We start from the raw sequence: 15,427 nt of genomic DNA on the forward strand, positions 1-15,427 counted from the left end.
CTTTTGACAGGTAAGACCATTTTGCTAACTTGATTGTGACATGCATTAGAAATCCAGAATTAAATTCCTTTTTAGATATATTTGGTGTATATAGATATATATTTGTGTATAACAGATATATATTATATACCTGAATCTTAGTCTTCCAATTATATATCCTGATTTATACAATTGCATGACAATGAAAAATATTTTCTCTCTAGATACTATAGCTATTTTTTTAGAAAAACAGAAACATGTAGTGCTCTCAGACAATAGCAATACTTCCAGATTCATACACCCCCTGAACAACTCTATAAAGACATCTCTCTCAATTGCACTGGTGCCTATCTGATGCATCATAATTTAAAACATTTTTGCCGGTTTTTTTGAAAATTTTGTACAACTCCCCTCTTCGCATACATACTGTTTGCTGTCACGTAAGTTCCTTAAATTTCTCCAAATTATAAACCATTAAAGCTGAGAATACTTATTTATTTATGCTATTATTCATATTTTTTTAAAAAAGCACACACAGGAGTGTCTTCTCTTAAATCAGAAGCATCATTTGCTCATGTACAGACTCACTATACAGTCTAATCTTCATGTTATAAACAAAAACAATAAAGCCTCATGTAAGAGACATGTTTAGTGTTACGTCAAGCTTCACATGTTGTGTATTTACAATATACATTAAGTAACCTTAATCTTGTCATTAGTCAAGGAAGCTAGAGGACATTTCTTCCTTTCTTTGACACATGGAAAACGGTATATTCATAGAATCATTTAAGTTGGAAGAGAACTTGAAGATCATCAAGTCCAAGTGTTAATCCAGAACTGCCAAGTCCATCACTAAACCATGTCCCTAAGCACCACGTCTACATGTTTTTTAAACAACTCCAGGGATGGCGATTCCACTACCTCCCTGGGCAGCCTGTTCCAATGCTTTAACATCCTTGCAGTGAAGACATTCTTCCTATTATCCAATCTAAACCTCCCCTGGTGCAACTTGAGGCCATTTCCACTTGTCCTGTTGCTTGTTACATGGGAGAAGAGACCGACCCCACCTGCCTACAGCCTCCTGTCAGGGAGCTGTGGAGAGCAATAAGGTCCCCCTTGAGTATCCTCTTCTCCAGACTAAACAACCCCAGTTCCCTCAGCTGCGCCTCATCAGACTTGTGCCCCAGACCCTTCACCAGCTCTGCTGCCCGTCTCTGGACACGCTCCAGCCCCTCTGCATCCCTCTTGCAGTGAGGGGCCCAGAACTGAACACAGTATGGAGGTGCGGCCTCACCAGTGCCCAGTGCAGGGGGACGATCACTGCCCTGGCCCTGCTGGCCACGCTGTTTCAGATACAAGCCAGGATGCTCTTGGCCGCCTTGGCCACCTGGGCACACTGCTGGCTCGTGTTCAGCCGGCCATCAGCCAGCACCCCCAGGGCCTTTTCTCCCGGCAGCTTTCCAGCCGCTCTGCCCCAGCCTGTAGCCCTGCCGGGGGTTGTTGTGTCCCAAGTGCAGGACCCGGCACTGAGCCGTGTTGAACCTCATACAACCGGCCTCAGCCCATCGGTCCGGCCTGCCCAGACCACTCTGCAGAGCCTCCTGCCCCCCAGCAGATCAACACTCCCCCTAACTTGGTGTAATCTCTAAACTTACTGAGGGTGCACTGAATCCCCTCGTCCAGATCATTGATAAAGATATTAAACAGAACTGGCCCCAGTACTGAGCCCTGGGGAACACCAATGCTTATTATGTAAGTTCCTCATTAAGTTTCATTCAAACATATAAAATCATATAACTTCAATGTAAGTCCATTGACAAAATTGGAATATAAAACCCAAATCTTGAAAACACAAACCATCTTCTAAATGCTTCCTTCATAAAGTAAGCTTGAAATAGGGCTAAAAATAATCTAATTCATGGTTTCACCTCATGAATTATAAGCCTTAAAAAGTTACTCCAGAAACTGAGAAAAAAACCAGGAGTGGGTGCAGTACCCACTCACACGCAGGTGAGGAATTACCACCTTCAAATACAGCCCATTGGCCCGAATTATACAGAATAAAACCTTACAGACAGCAACACAATCCTCCCTCCATTCCTCATTCACGTCAGGTTATAAGCAGACACACCACACTACCTAACACTCATAATGGAATCGGTGGTAGCACTACACAGATTATCTAATATGCAATTAATTTAAAGTACCAGGTCCTATGTTGGAAAAAAATGGAAATTATTAAAAAAAAATTCAAAACATCCATCAGAAGAAAGGCCAGTAGGTGAGGTCTGTGCTCAGCAAGCTTTACACAGGTGCATCAGCCTCGTGTGCCTTGTAAGACCTGAGCAGAAGCGGGGAAGACCTGGAGGTGCTGCCAGCACACAGGCTTTCCACAGCCTGTCCCACTGCAAGGCAGAAAAGGTCGGTGAGCGCTGCTGCTACAATACCCAGCAAACAGAGACAGCAGTGGAAGACAGAAATTTCCCATTCAGAAATCTAAATTATATTTACAGAGAGCTAGAGCAGACAGATCCAAGCCCGATCTGCCAGCACTTCAAATCACCCAAGCACACCCTTGCTTGCTCCAAACACCATTCAGACCAGCGCCACGCAGCACTGCCCACAGGATGCCCTGGTGCCCTGGTTTCAGCTGGGGTAGAGTTAATTTGCTTTTTAGTAGCTTGTGCAGTGCTGTGTTTTAGATTTGGTGTAAGAACAATGTTGATAGCACACTGATGATTTTGGTTCTTGCTGGTAATGTCTGTACAAAGTCAAGGACTTCTCAGTTCCTTGGGCCCTGCCAGTAAGAGGGCTGGAGGGGCACAGGAAACTGGGAGGGGACACAGCCAGGGCAGCTGACCCAAAATAGCCAAAGGGATATTCCATACCATATGACGTCATGCTGAGTGTATAAACTGGGGGAAGAAGGAAGCGGGGGGCATTTGGAGCGATGGTATTTGTCTTCCCAAGTAACGGTTATGTGTGACAGAGCCCGGCTTTCCTGGAGATGGCTGAACACCTGCCTGCCCATGGGAAGTACCGAATGAATTCCTTGTTTGGCTTTGCTTGCATGCACGGCTTTTGCTTTACCTATTAAACTGTCTTTATCTCAACCCACGGGTTTTCTCAGTTTCACTCTTCCAACCCTCTCCACCATCCCACTGTGGGGGGAGTGAGCGAGCGGCTGCGTGGGGCTTAGTTGCCAGCTGGGGTTAAACCATGGCACCTGGCCTGACTATGAATTTATATAACTTTGTGGTTTATACTTTTAATGTATCTTTAAGGTATATATTTTATTGCAACTTAATAAAACCAACCAACCAAAATCCCCACATACCTCACAGCTTTAAGAAACACAAGCACAGAAATATAAGTTTCAGTACATCGAGTTCTGGTTATTTACCTCATTCTAACTTTGACATGCTAAACATGAGCTGTTTCTTAACCAACTCAGCAGACCTTTTAAACTTGCATACACATACTCTGGAAGTGTAAGCATTTATTAACAGTTATCTTCCTCAACTGATTGCAAACATTTGATCACATACTTGCAGTTATGATGGAAAAGACCTGAAGATATATACATTGCTTATATACATCGCTGTACTTGCACTCTCTAAATAAGAGATAACAAGATGCATTTCAAAGAGCTGATTTCTGGTCTGCTTAAAATTCAAATACTGCATTCAACTGGATTTGGGTTCTAAGGTATGGAAATACTGTTCTACTTGTTGGTATCTTTAACAAGGTAGAGCAGGATTACAGAATGTAAACTGTAAGTCTTTATTCAACATTGGAAATTTAGAATAGATGCAGCTGGCCTGCATCCACGGGACTCGGCAATTATATTTTAAATCTAGAATGCAAATGCTGTATCTCACACGCAGATGAACAAATTCACTTGATTTCCCAGAGCTACATGCTCTGTTCTACTTCCAAAGCTCTGTTTTAATTAGAAAAGATAAACCCCAACCACTGCTAGTTCATATAATTATGGTAAAGGATGCCACATTTTAGAGCAGGAAAAAAAACAGTGTCACTGGATATTGCATCCAGTTTTTAAAAGACCAGAAATGTCCAATTTATTTTTTTCCAGAAGAAAATGCACCTGACAAAACCTTGGCATGACTTTCAGGGCATTTTGAAAATCTCAAGTCTCATAAATGTAACTGTCTCAGAAAAAATTTCTTCTTTAAAAACAAATCTCTATGAATGAAAATCATGAACACCAGATTTGTCAAAGCTTTACTCATCAGATGCAAACACCCAGAAATATATTCAACAAACAATTCTGTAACACAAAATGAAAATACAGAAATATTCATCTAATCAGAGAGTTGCTGGAAACCTCTCCCAGCATTTTTTGGCACGTTAACCAAACCTGTGAAGATATAATCACCTTGCTAAACCTGTCCCTTTACACCACCAAACTTGGGGAGGTGGTGATGTAGTGTAGTAAACTAATCCTAACCATCCTTCATTGTGCCATGAACATTAAAGCAGAGCTGCAGGGAAGTGGAAGCTCTCCTGCTGGCTCCAGCTAACCCTGCAGTTATAAGCCAGGTCAGGAAAGCCACCTTAAAGTCAATCCCAAATCAAGCCACATACAAGTTTTTAGATAAGGCCTATGCAACATGATTGGAAAAGATGGATCAATTAGCCCAAGCAATTTCAGATGTGTGGGAAAGAGTCGTTCTAGACATCATTTTGCCCCAGGAATCTAGAAACAAAGAAACCCTCTCCAGCCATCAATCTAATAGTGAAGGGCTAGAAAATCTTATGCAACGTACAGCATAATCTTAGATACAGCTGACGAGACTCGATGGCATCTCTGGGGGAGAAATGGAAATACTGAGTCCCAGCAATTTCCTTCCTTTCCTTTTCTGCCCAAGACAGAGCAGGGGAAATCAACAGAGGAATCTCAAGTAAACAGCCTCTGACTGAATGCAGTACACTTGCCTGGTCAACATGATGGAGGAGGGAGCCATGATAATTTACCATCTCTCCCAGGCATATTTGCCATGAGATGGCAGGTGGAGAAGAAAATGGATAGGCAAAAATATCATGCACACTGTCAGTCCTTTCCCCCAACTCACACAAACACCTGCAAGGCATGCAGGGCAGGGAAACATGAGTGCCTTGTGCAGGATTAGGCAGTCTGGCCATGCAGGCTTGGTACCCTGCAGCTGGCCATCTCCCACTGCAGCCAAAAAAAGACAATTGGTAAGTTACTGCAGTTGTTCAATCATATTAACCATGCCGAGGTGAAGGCACTTGTTTCCCTGAAATCCCGCTAAGATTATCACATTGCATTTAACCACTTCCAAGGAACAGACAGCAAGAGTGAGTGAATGGAGGAGAGAGGGAAGGAGAGTAAGACAGCAAGGAGAGGGGGAGAGAAAGAGAAAGCAAGAAAGGGAGAGGGAGAGATGCAGTTGTGACAAACGAGCTGTCTTCATACTCAACCCACTAAAGCTTCAGAAGTACAAAACATGCACGGACAGTCACCAAGGAAGTACCTACAGTGAAGCTTAGGATCTCTGCAATTTGATGCAGCAACAGTTCCTCTTGTAATACACCACTGGCATCACTTACCATTTCAGAGAAAAAATGCTTGTCACTTTGCAAACTATGGAAACTATTTTGCAAACTGCAAAAATCCTTTACAAAGGAAGCATAATTGATCTTCAAAATTTTGTATCACTTTGAAGATATCATAGCGTCTTATGTTTTGAGATCACTCTTTTACAGGGAACGTAAAGAAGCAACTGTCTTAAAAAGGGCTCCTGACCACTCTTCAGTTTTCCTCTACATTTATCAACTGCTGCATTAATTACCATTGCAACATGGCTCTAGAGCACTAACATCTCCCTTCTCTTTAGAGTTGAAAAATAATGGGATAGCGTGCATTAACAATGATAAACAGGGAAGGTTCTGACTGGATATAAGGAAACAGTTTCCACTAGGAAAATAATTAGGAATTGGAAGAAGCTGCACAGAGCGTTTGTGGAATGTCTGTTCCCGGGCATTTTCAAGGTCTGATGGGAGAAAGCCCTGAGCAACTTGCTCGGAACTCAGTGTTGACCCTGCTTCGAACAGCGTGTTGGACTAAACAATCTTCTTCCAGCCTGAGTGGTTCAATGGTTCTATAGTCTACTGTCCGATAAAAGCTACCAAGTTCCCCAAAAGCACCACAGAGAACCCCCAGGAGTTTTGCAGAAAATCTTCAAAATATTTTTTTTTAAAAAAATAACATCCATCAGGAATTTTGTCCCAAGTACCAGGTTGTGCTACTTATATACATGGTGCAATCAAACCAGTGGCACCACTGACAAATTCTTAGTAAAAGCACATTTGTAATAAATTTATGAAGCACATGTAATGAGAGTTAGCAAAAAGCCAAAAAGCCCCCAAAGTATGTACTTTTTGGAATATCTGTTGTGAGCGAGTGATGGCTTTCCACCGAATTCCTTTTATAAAAATCAGTAACACCATAACAATTTATGGGCAACATAAAATGTGTTTCTTCATAACAGCTATTTCTGATTAACACTGCATCCCTTCTTAAAAGTACACATACTCATTAAAGCGGACAACCCCACACACAGCCCGAGGAAGCAGATGCACACACCCACGCAGAAAGTACTTTGTAGGTGCAACACATCCTCACCTTGAGATTGGGTTTTGAGAGGAGTTTCAACAGTTCTCTGATCTCACTGCTCAGTGGCTTGCTCTGCAGCTCCTCAGCTAGCTGGGTGGGAGATGGAATCAACACAAAGACCATTAGCAAAGCGTTGTTTTAACCAGTGCATCAGTGACAACCCAGAATCTACCTTGTTCAAGGTTATTACTTTCCAGCGTGTTCAAACAGAAGCCAGCATGAAGAAAAACACCATCAATCACCATGCTTCTTTTTCTGGCCCTCGGTGGACCAGGTTTAAGCCAGGCCTTTTGGCTCAGTTTAACACAAGTAATCATTTCTGGCAAGCGTGCAGCCAGATCACATTCTGATTTATAACGATGGGGGCAAATCCCAGCACTTCATTTAAGTGAATGGTCCTTTGCGTGCAGACAAAGGACTGCTTGTAAAAATGACTGGATCAAACTTTGACACCGTCTATAAAAAACAGTTTTGAATGAGGTGGTGAAATCCACACCGCTTCCAAAAACCCACAGTAGCTGTGCTGTTTAGGACTGGGATAAGCAAGCAAAGTGCCCCTACAGTGCAAGCAATCTGAACCTTTTATTATGTTTACACATACACTGGAAAGAGCTTGTTAAATGTGAAGTGGGTTAATCATAATATAGTTTATAACAGGTCATCAGCAATTCAAGTCCCCAAAACACACAAACTATGTCATAACAACAAGATCAGTAATTTATGTTTCGTTATACTACAAAATTGTGGTTTGGTGAACAATAGAGCAGCAGTCTAATGTTTAATCCCATGGCTATTTGGCTCATGTCTTGAGTTTTTCTTATCATGACATTCTCAACTAATTTGGACTCAAGAGGCATATTTTACTGCAGGATTTCAAACTTGAACTATTTTTCCAGAACAAGGAAAAGCTAAAACATATTTCACAACACTGAACTTTAGTTTAAAATTCTGAAGCTACATGGCTCATAATCCAAAACGTGATTTCAGATAATCACTTATTTTCTTTGCATTAAATCAGTATCATAAAAATGTCTAAAAGAAAGATTGGTTATTTGCAGCAAGTAATTTTATTCGTCTAGCCCAATTTTAAATTTGTAGTTTCATTTTGTATAAATTCTAAAGATACATGACTAGAAGTATATTTTGCATAATTATACATAATAGACAATTCTAGAAGTAATTATAGGCATCAGACATGGATTTAATACTTTTTTTTAGACTTCGAATTAATACAAGGATAATAGGACTGAAACAAAAATTCATCACCTACAGTCCCACAGCCTTTTGGCTATAATTCATAGATAAAAACATCCACCAAATATATCAAAGCTAATTTTAACAATATTTGTGCCTTAATACCAAAAGATGAGAAAATTATCTCTCTAGAAAAGACCAGAATGAAATATTTTAGGCACATAAAGCCAAATATTGAAGTAATCTGACAGTAATCTAGTCTGGATGTTCTACGGAAAAGTTCTGCAAAACAGAAAATCTGATAGGCATGACAGCAGGTATATGACACAGGTTCCCCTCAGTTCTCTTTTCATTCTCTAGCTAGTACTGCTCATCGCTAGAGAATAAAATTCTATTCATTCGTGTTTTACTGATGAAGACTACTAATCACTCAGTGACAATGACTTCAGCATTCTTCTCTCAGATGAATTGTGCACGAACATCTATTAACTTCAGCAGAATCAGCATTTGCTTTGGTGGTACAAATGTGAATGCAGGTACGTGATTTAAAACAGTGAGAAACAGAAATAATATTTTGTTACTGCTTTAACACACTTTTTAATCTCATAATTTAGAAAATATTTGCTCAGAGATGAAACAATTGAAAATTTGTTTTCACTCGCATAATTCACAAGGGTTTTCCAAATATTTCCATAAAAGTCTTACAGGCCCTGTGATAGAAGAGGAGGATGACAAAGTGTGATAGAGAAGGAGGAAGACCAAGCTATGTTTCCAGATAAGCAGTTACCACCAGAGCTGCTTGTTGTGCTTCTAGCAGTTTTGGAGTGGATTTTTATTCGTTGGTTTTGAAGCACCGAGATGTGTGACAGCTGCCAGCAGCAGTTACATCTCATACTTAGGGCACACTGATACTGTGCCAATCACCTCCTAAGCCTAAGACTGCATGAAAAGCTATCTGAGAAATGATTCTCTGTTGAGGGACGTGTAACATTTCACCAAGTTCTTTACAAAGAGCTGCCACTATAGAGAGGGGAAGACAAAGCAAGGGAGAAAGGCAGATGTGGAGTGTCACTAGTGAGATGAGGAGCACCAGGGCTTGTGAGTTTAAAGCTTCTGAAGAAAGTTCTGAAACTTCTTTTGCCAGAACAGTCTTCCTAATAACCTAGAGGCCTTCTCTGCCATATAAACCTATACTCCCAGCAATGTTTAGATCACTTGCATGAAAGCAAGAGTCCTATGCCAGACACTGCTGCTCCAAAATCAGAGGCAAACAGAATCTCTGATGGGAAATTCAGCCTAAAAGTCACTGGGGGTGAGGAAAGAGAAGGTATGGCAGCTAGGAATATGGAAGTGTTTAGAAAAGAAGCCTCACCACAACTGTTACCCCTAAAATTGCTTTAAAAAAATAACACAGTGTGGAAAAAACCACACTCCTTAAACAGTTTTTAGTTAGATTAGCAGCATCTCAGATTTGCATTTTAAATCAAACAGAAAATATTCACTCGCTAATAAGGATCTCTCCTTCTTTGTTTATCTGTAGAACAGTTGCTATCACTAGGAAGACAAAAACATTAATTTAAAGCCAATTGAAATAGAAGTGTGCTTTATATTACCTACATACTCTTAAATCCCTGAAGCTGACAGCTAATCAGACAAACATGCCAAAAATTGAATAGCACTTTAATCCTGGAAATTCATGGGTTTTGGAGTTACAAAGCCCACTGCATGTCTATTACCTTCCTCAAAGTTTGCTGGTAACTATTAAAACACGAAATCCTGCAATGTGCTAGCCTGACGTCAGCTGCCAAAGGACATCCTCATTCTATGGGACGGTGCCCATAAAACCAGCTGTTCAGCTACACATAAGCAAAAATGAAGAACAGCACAAAGATCTTTAGAAAGAAGCTGTGCTTAAAAAGTAGGCAGATGTCTAGAGATATTCATGTCACAACATGCACACATTTTTAAAATACTACCATATATACATAATAATAAATTCACATAAGGTTAAAACCCCCAACCTCTCAACTGGGGAGTGACAAAGTACTTTAATTTGGGGATTTCCAGAAGTATACGTTTTAAATGGGGCTGAAAACAGAATGAGATTGCTCAGCATTTCTGAAAATATCAAGAACTAAGTTTTGTATCCAAAAATAAGAAACGATTCTTATAAAGAATTTTAAGCCAGAGATCCGTAACACAAATGTTAACAAGGATTATTAATATGTCACCAAGAACTTAATGAAGAGAATTTCAACCAGCTTTCTAATTTTCAAAATTACTATCAACATTATTCAAAGCTACTTGAAGGTTAAAAAAATATTACTAATATATGCCTGATATCAAAGCTAATGCATTATTGTATTTGGTATGTTACAGGATATAGCTCTCCTACTGAAACATGACTAAATTACATTACATCCTTTTTTCAACAGACTTCAAATATGTTTAATTTAGTTTTTCATTAAAATTTTACCATTTTCAAATCACAACATCTAAGCATTTGTAAAGTTTAAAAATCAAATGCTATTAATTATATAAAAAATAGTTAAGATTTTAAAACATCTATAAAGTATGTGAAGTTTCAAACATTCCATATTTGAAACGGATCCTAATACATACTGCCTTTTCCAAAAAACAACCTGAGATCATCAATTGCAACACAGATTTCTGGATTTCACCTAAACCACAGTTTATTAAACATTTCTCTATCCTGGCCTACCTCAGGTTCAGTCATAGTTTATACAGGTGTGTGCACAATTCATCTGAATCCTAGAATTAACCAAATAGCAAGAAATGGCAGGTCGGATTTTTTTCTTTAAAATAAAAATTATAGTAACAGGAAATTAACTACTCCATCAATGCCGACCACTTTTACAATTTATTTTTTGGTTATGAAGGTAATTTGGAAAGCTCCAATATCAATAAATCACTAGTGTACTTTTTGTTCAATAGTTTTTGATTTTTTTTTTTAAACAAACCTCCTTCCTAGGCATTTCATATGCTTCATTTCTGTAGTGTTATCTGTCATTTTTCATGTTCTGTCAGCAGTGCTGCTATCTCATTTGTCTTTATTTTTCCAAAGCATTCCTCTTGTCTGTGACTTTCTCAAAACACCAATAGTTGACAGCTTTTTCCCCTCCCAGTAGAGTTCGAACCTGTAATTTCTATTACGTAGTTACTAAAGCAGAACAAGAGGCTATCTAGATGCAATGTTTTTATAACAGGCAAGTGAATAAAAATCAAAGTAGTATCAGCAACAAGCCCGGTGATGACAGCACCTTTGGAAACATTTGCAGCTTCTTATGATTTCAGCTCAGAGGATTATATTCATATGTTTGCACTATGAGGAGTTCTGCTTGCAGACAGTTTTTTGGGAGACTTGGTACCAGTGATCTCAGCAGGGGACACTTACATCATCTGCCAAGGCTGCTGCACCGTGGAGTATGGGCACCGGGTTCTGTTTCTCATAATAATGCAGTTTTTCATGAATCTGGAAGACAATAGCACAAAGTGGTAAGTTTATTTAGCAGCATGAGAAATGGTACAAAATGACCCTGTTGAGCTAACTGATCTGTTGAGTGTCTGTAACTAAAGAAACATCCTTATAGTCACCTACAGGCAGCAATCATGTAAATGTAATTCATCATCATCCTCTGTTGAAGTGCTAAGAATATGAAATCAGATGGAAAAAATGCTCAGTATGTAGACCAACCCACAGAAAAACTAAACATTTGTGATTTTTCACTCCTGGCTTTCTCTGTCCATATTTCTAACATATTGCTTTAAGTATCAATTACATTTTATATTGCTGCTGAAAACACAAAGCGTAAAGTGTTTATCCCCAAGACAGATATAAAAAACCCTGTAAATTATGATTTACGAAGTGAAATAATAGCCTGCCACCCACATCTTGACAGACAGCTTGGTGGAGCGGCTGCCGTCATTAAAATAATTCAGAAACAAGGGCAAAGTAGTGCTAACATGAATTCTAACACATCTGAAAGAAAAAGGCAGTCCTTCAGCAAATTAAAGTCATTTAGGAGCATTTAAATTTTTTAATGGGGAGTTATCAACATTAAAAATGCAGCACACTTTGCTTCTTTTTTGAAAGAAAGGATACACTATCATTTAAATATCCAGCCTCTTCCCTCCTCTGCAAGTTACGCATTTCAAAATTTAGTTTTTTCCAGTGTGAAAGCTTTAAAGAGCCAAAATATTTTAAAGCTTTAACAACTATCTTAAAAATTATTTCAGAATGGCATAAAGTAGTATATTAAACATTCAATTTTATATACCTTATTTTCCTGAAGATACACAATGTACAAATATTAATTACAATTTTTAAAAAAGACAACAACAGTAGTCTAAACTGATACAAACACACCCCATTCTTAGATTTCTGCTTTAGTTCTGCTGCTGTGAAGGAGGCGTGAACTCCAGATGGTTGGAGGAGTTGCAGATGGAGCTAAATTGGGGACTTCTGTGCTTGGCAAGGAGGGGAAGACAAGGTCTGGCAGACACCACAGGGTGCAGAACTTGGCTGAGGAGCCCCTCACATCCTTGGGGTACAAGAAACCCAACCATACCCTACTGCTCCCTGGCATATTGCTGGGGGAGGAATGGGACAGACACTAGGCACCACGGACAGCTTCAAAGAGCAACCAAACCAGTGGTCTTTGCACACTGAAAATGTTTGCAGTTGACTGGACCATATATGCTTTGCACTGTCTGTTCCCTCCAGCCTTCCCCGCTATTCCACATTTGCTTTTCTCCACTTACTTTTACCCTGGCAGCACTTGCTCCTCTCATGGCCCAGGAGTCCCGCAGCCGCCTTCTCAGCTCTTTCTTTTGAATTTAAACCAAACTCCTAACAACTACACCCATAACAAGCTAATGCCATGTCAACAACACTTGTGTTTGCCATTTTTCCTGTCTTCTGCTGTGCTTCATAAAACTTTTGAAGTCCATGTCTGTTTTTACTCGTTTAGTCTATAAGTTCTCTGAAGACCATACGATACTCTGTTAATGCAACGTGGCACAGCAAGATGTAAGTCTTGGTCGATTCTTTCATCATTTCTGTAATCTTAATAAGATAATTCCTGTATGTTGTTGCTTAAAGGATATCGGAGTTCTGAAACATCAAGGTAAAGCATGAAGACACCACAGTTGCTCAGTTGCTAAGTTGTAAAATTATTTGTTCTGAATAGCAAGTATCTGTTCCTCATCTGGAAACTAAATGCAAAGCACTACTATCTACAGAACATGAGTCTGAATTTTATGTAGCTCATGTAGACATTGTTTACTCAGCAAAGATTAAACTATACTGGATGTCACCAAAAGTCTTAAGTGATCAGACAACCTCGTATTTTTAGATCACAAAATGCAGAAACTAAACAAACCAAGGAGCTGCAGCTCCCATTTGCTTAGACTGTGAACTTGAATAACTAAAAGCTATACTGTATCAAAAAGCTCAAATCCATCATTTTTTGATTGCTTTGGCCAACATCTTGATTTTATCCAGGCTGAGCTTCTGTCAGCTCTGAGGTTAAATGCTGATGCCCATGCTACCTTCTACTTTCTCAGAAAAAATAGAAGCGCTGCTGCCAGTCAAGCTGGTTTTACACTAAACAAGCCGCAGGTGTGTTTACCAGTGAAATCAAAAGAGAAAAAGGAAAAAAAAAGCTGAGACATTCTTACATAAGCAATCTTTGAAAAAAATGTTATAAAATTCTTAATTCATGCAACAAAAAATAGGGTTTAAAGAGTAGGTACTGTGTAACTTTAACAGGTTATTGGCTCTGCCCATAACCAGCAAATGGCTGAAAATAAATTTTATTTTCCTAACAATGGATATTGGAATCCAGTTAAAAAATTAAGGAAAATCATTAAGCTTTCATTTGATAACGGAGGAGTTGTAGAGAGTAATTGCCTAACCAAATCGGAAGCAAACAACAGAAAATAAGCAAGCAAGCAGGAAAATTTAACTATTACTAGACAGTTCTAGACATTAGCTTTCGCTACATCAGGCTGGAAGTTTTATTAATTTACTGTGCTGGCACAATTAGGGACTCTGGGATAAATGTTACACGCCCTATGGTAACAGACATTGCAGCCTCAGCACACTCCCACTGAAGATGCAATTCAAGTCTTTTTTTTTTTTTCTTTTTTAATTCCCCCAAAAGATCTGATTTTATTTACTAGATAGCATTTTGCCTTGTTTGTTAGGTGAATATTTTTAAAACAGATTTTTATATGACAATATCTGTCTTCAATCTCTGTAATTGAAGAATTTACCCAAGAAAATTAACAAAGCACTGGTCTGTGCACAAAGCTGCAATCAATGCAAAATATGCAAATCATAAAAATGCTACTTCCTACTGCTTTCCTACAGTTACCACCTACCTCCAACTTCTGGATAACAAATGTATTCATAATTTATGCAGCACATACAGAATAGCTTCCTGAATGCAGTAAGACAGGACATTTGGTGCACTTCAACTGACAAAGCGAAAATTTCAGTGAGGCAAAAATGCATTTTCAGGCAACTTCTTCTCCCTATGCGTCTAAAAATGTATTCCAAGATGTTTTGGTCTGTAAGTTTCCCACAGATAACATTAGGGCTAACTGGCCTCTAGTTCCCCACACTGCATTTTTGGCCTTTTATGAAGATGGTACGGCACTTGCCTTTCCCTAGTCACTGGGGACTAGGTCACCTCTGTTGCCTTTCAAGGATGACAGAGTGCACTTGCAAACTCACCCAGTGGCCTTTGAATTTCCCAGACTTCAGGATGATGAATAACTCATTTCTGACAACCACCTTTAGAAAAACTACTGTGCACACAGCCAAATGTTTTGGTAACTTCTCCACATGCTGTCTTTGAGCTAATTATTTTCCCAAATCTGAAATTTATAAATCATGCTAGTATATGCACAACTAGCATCTTATTTCTAAAATTCTATTCTAACACAAGTAGAATTTGAATTGTAAATATCTAGATTCAGTGACCACACTGATGAAAATGAATACAATGTGAGCTATGCAAACACAGAAATGAAGAGCAAAAGGGGACAAGGCAGTGCAAGTACTTTGCCCCTTTACAAACCTCACTCAAGGAAATCAAACTGTAACAGAAATCAAAACCATCCTGAAACACTTTGAAAGAAGTATGAGAGTAGATTCAAAATAAAAGAGAAAGCATTTACCTACTGAAGATAAAACATTTCATATTTGCAACCACTTGTTTGAGCTTAATTCTAAAGAATGCTATTTAATACAAAACCCAAATTTATCTTATATTCTGTGGCTATACTGGATGTCCAGTAATTTTAATACTAGTGTCTTCTCTCTAGTAGAAACGTATGGAATATATGGAGACTATATGACTATCACACTTAAAAACCAGAAAATATAGTACATCTATTTTAAGTTTTTCTGACATTAAAGTGTAAAGCTTGAACCCTGAAAATCTCTTCACAGATGAGAACGAGTATGCTAAACCAAGAGTTATATATTGTAAATAAAACATATAAAGCTGTTCTGCTGAACAGATGACTAAGTTGCTGGGGTTTGGGGTTTTGATTTTACTTTTT

General features: G+C 39.0%; 1 protein-coding gene across 3 annotated transcripts in view; it reads right to left on the reverse strand.

The window, feature by feature from the left end:
* The window catches only part of MPP7 (MAGUK p55 scaffold protein 7), a 157,521-nt gene that overhangs the window by 59,016 nt on the left and 83,078 nt on the right, over positions 1-15,427 (reverse strand). For all 3 annotated transcript variants that reach the window (XM_055805255.1, XM_055805253.1, XM_055805254.1), the window contains 2 exons: positions 11,250-11,327; positions 6,650-6,730 (listed from right to left, as the gene is read on the reverse strand). In XM_055805255.1, the coding sequence (XP_055661230.1) occupies positions 6,650-6,730; positions 11,250-11,327 (159 nt within the window). The remainder of the gene's footprint in view (positions 1-6,649; positions 6,731-11,249; positions 11,328-15,427) is intronic.

The sequence above is a fragment of the Falco peregrinus genome, chromosome 5 (assembly GCF_023634155.1).
Source record: "Falco peregrinus isolate bFalPer1 chromosome 5, bFalPer1.pri, whole genome shotgun sequence".
NCBI lineage: Eukaryota > Metazoa > Chordata > Aves > Falconiformes > Falconidae > Falco > Falco peregrinus.